This window comes from Crocuta crocuta, unplaced genomic scaffold, assembly GCF_008692635.1.
Source record: "Crocuta crocuta isolate KB4526 unplaced genomic scaffold, BGI_CrCroc_1.0 scaffold142, whole genome shotgun sequence".
NCBI lineage: Eukaryota > Metazoa > Chordata > Mammalia > Carnivora > Hyaenidae > Crocuta > Crocuta crocuta.
The window spans coordinates 1,584,109-1,585,348 of NW_027528892.1; the positions used below are offsets into that span (position 1 = coordinate 1,584,109).

A 1,240-nucleotide genomic window follows, 5' to 3' on the forward strand; every position below is an offset into this window, starting at 1 on the left:
CCCCCCCCGGCCTCACAGCCCTCCCCAGCCTCCCTTCCCACACATCATCCACATCCCATTTTAATTTTAAGTCGCCTTTGTTGTGGGGGCTGGAGGGGGGTAGCCCTGTCGCTTGTGTTCTGACCCTCCCTTGCCGCCTGCCTCTGCGACCCAAACAGGAAGAGCGGATCCGCCGTGGGGACGACCTGAGGCTGCAGATGGCCATAGAGGAGAGCAGGAGGGAGACTGGCGGCCAGGAGGAGGTGAGCACGGGGGCGGGGGTCGTCCTGCCCTCCGGTGCCCCGGGGCCTCGGGCAGGGCCCTAGGGCAGCTGCGGCTGAGGCGCAGGGAACTGTTTTCTCACGGACACGTGGGGGGTGGCGGGCACTCGTGTGTCCCCGCCGCGGAGGTGCTGTGAGTGCTGCTCGGCACTCCTGGCGGAGCAGGACCGGAGCCGGATGCCGTGAGGACACCAGCCCCGCCGGGCAGCAGAGGGTGGTACACGCGGCCCCAGGCCCCTCCTGAGTGTCAGCCCAGGCCCGGGCCACCGAGCAAAGCAAGTCTGGTCCCTGGCGGCCCCAGTCCCCAGTGCAGACGTGATGTGTGGTGGCGGTTCAGTTTGCACATCAGGGCCAAGGTTGCTCACGGGCCTGGGGCACCCAAGCTGGCCTCACGGGTTGCTGTGGGTGCCCTGAACGTCTTCACAGTGGGGCCGGCCTCCCGGCGGCGGAATGGCAAGCTAGCTGCCTTCCCGGTGGGCGTGGAGGGCAGGCAGCTGGGGCTGGCCCAGCAGCCACGACAGGGCTCTGGACAGAGAGGCTTGCTCAGGCCAGCCTCCGCCAGGGGGTCTCCCTGACGCCCGACCACTCGGGGCCTGGGCCTGTGGGAGGCGGGGCCCCCCTGTCCAGAGAGGCAGTGTGCCCGTGGGACACAGGGTCGTGTGAGAGTGTGTGTGTGTGTGTGTGTGTGTACGCGGGCCCACAGGCGCTCACACGTAGCCCTGGAAGCCTGGAGCCTGCACTGACGTGGGACGAGCGCTTGGCCTCAGGCCAGGATTGTTCAGGGTGACCTGGACTCACCCCAAGACTCACTGGGCGACCCCAGGCAGGCCTCCTGTCTGTAGGGCTGGGAGGGGCACCTCTGGGCTCCGGTCCCTTTCCTTGTTCTGGCTGGAACTGGGGAGGGCTGCGTGGCGGGGGCTGGTGGACAGCAGGGGTGCAGTGGGGAGGGGAGGTGGGGAGGCTGCCTTCTCTGTCTCACG

The 1,240-nt window shown here is 68.5% G+C and overlaps 1 protein-coding gene across 2 annotated transcripts in view; it reads left to right on the plus strand.

Moving 5' to 3' along the window:
- The window catches only part of EPN1 (epsin 1), a 12,414-nt gene that overhangs the window by 7,871 nt on the left and 3,303 nt on the right, over positions 1 to 1,240 (plus strand). For both annotated transcript variants that reach the window (XM_077756978.1, XM_077756977.1), the window contains one exon: positions 159 to 242. In XM_077756978.1, the coding sequence (XP_077613104.1) occupies positions 159 to 242 (84 nt within the window). The remainder of the gene's footprint in view (positions 1 to 158; positions 243 to 1,240) is intronic.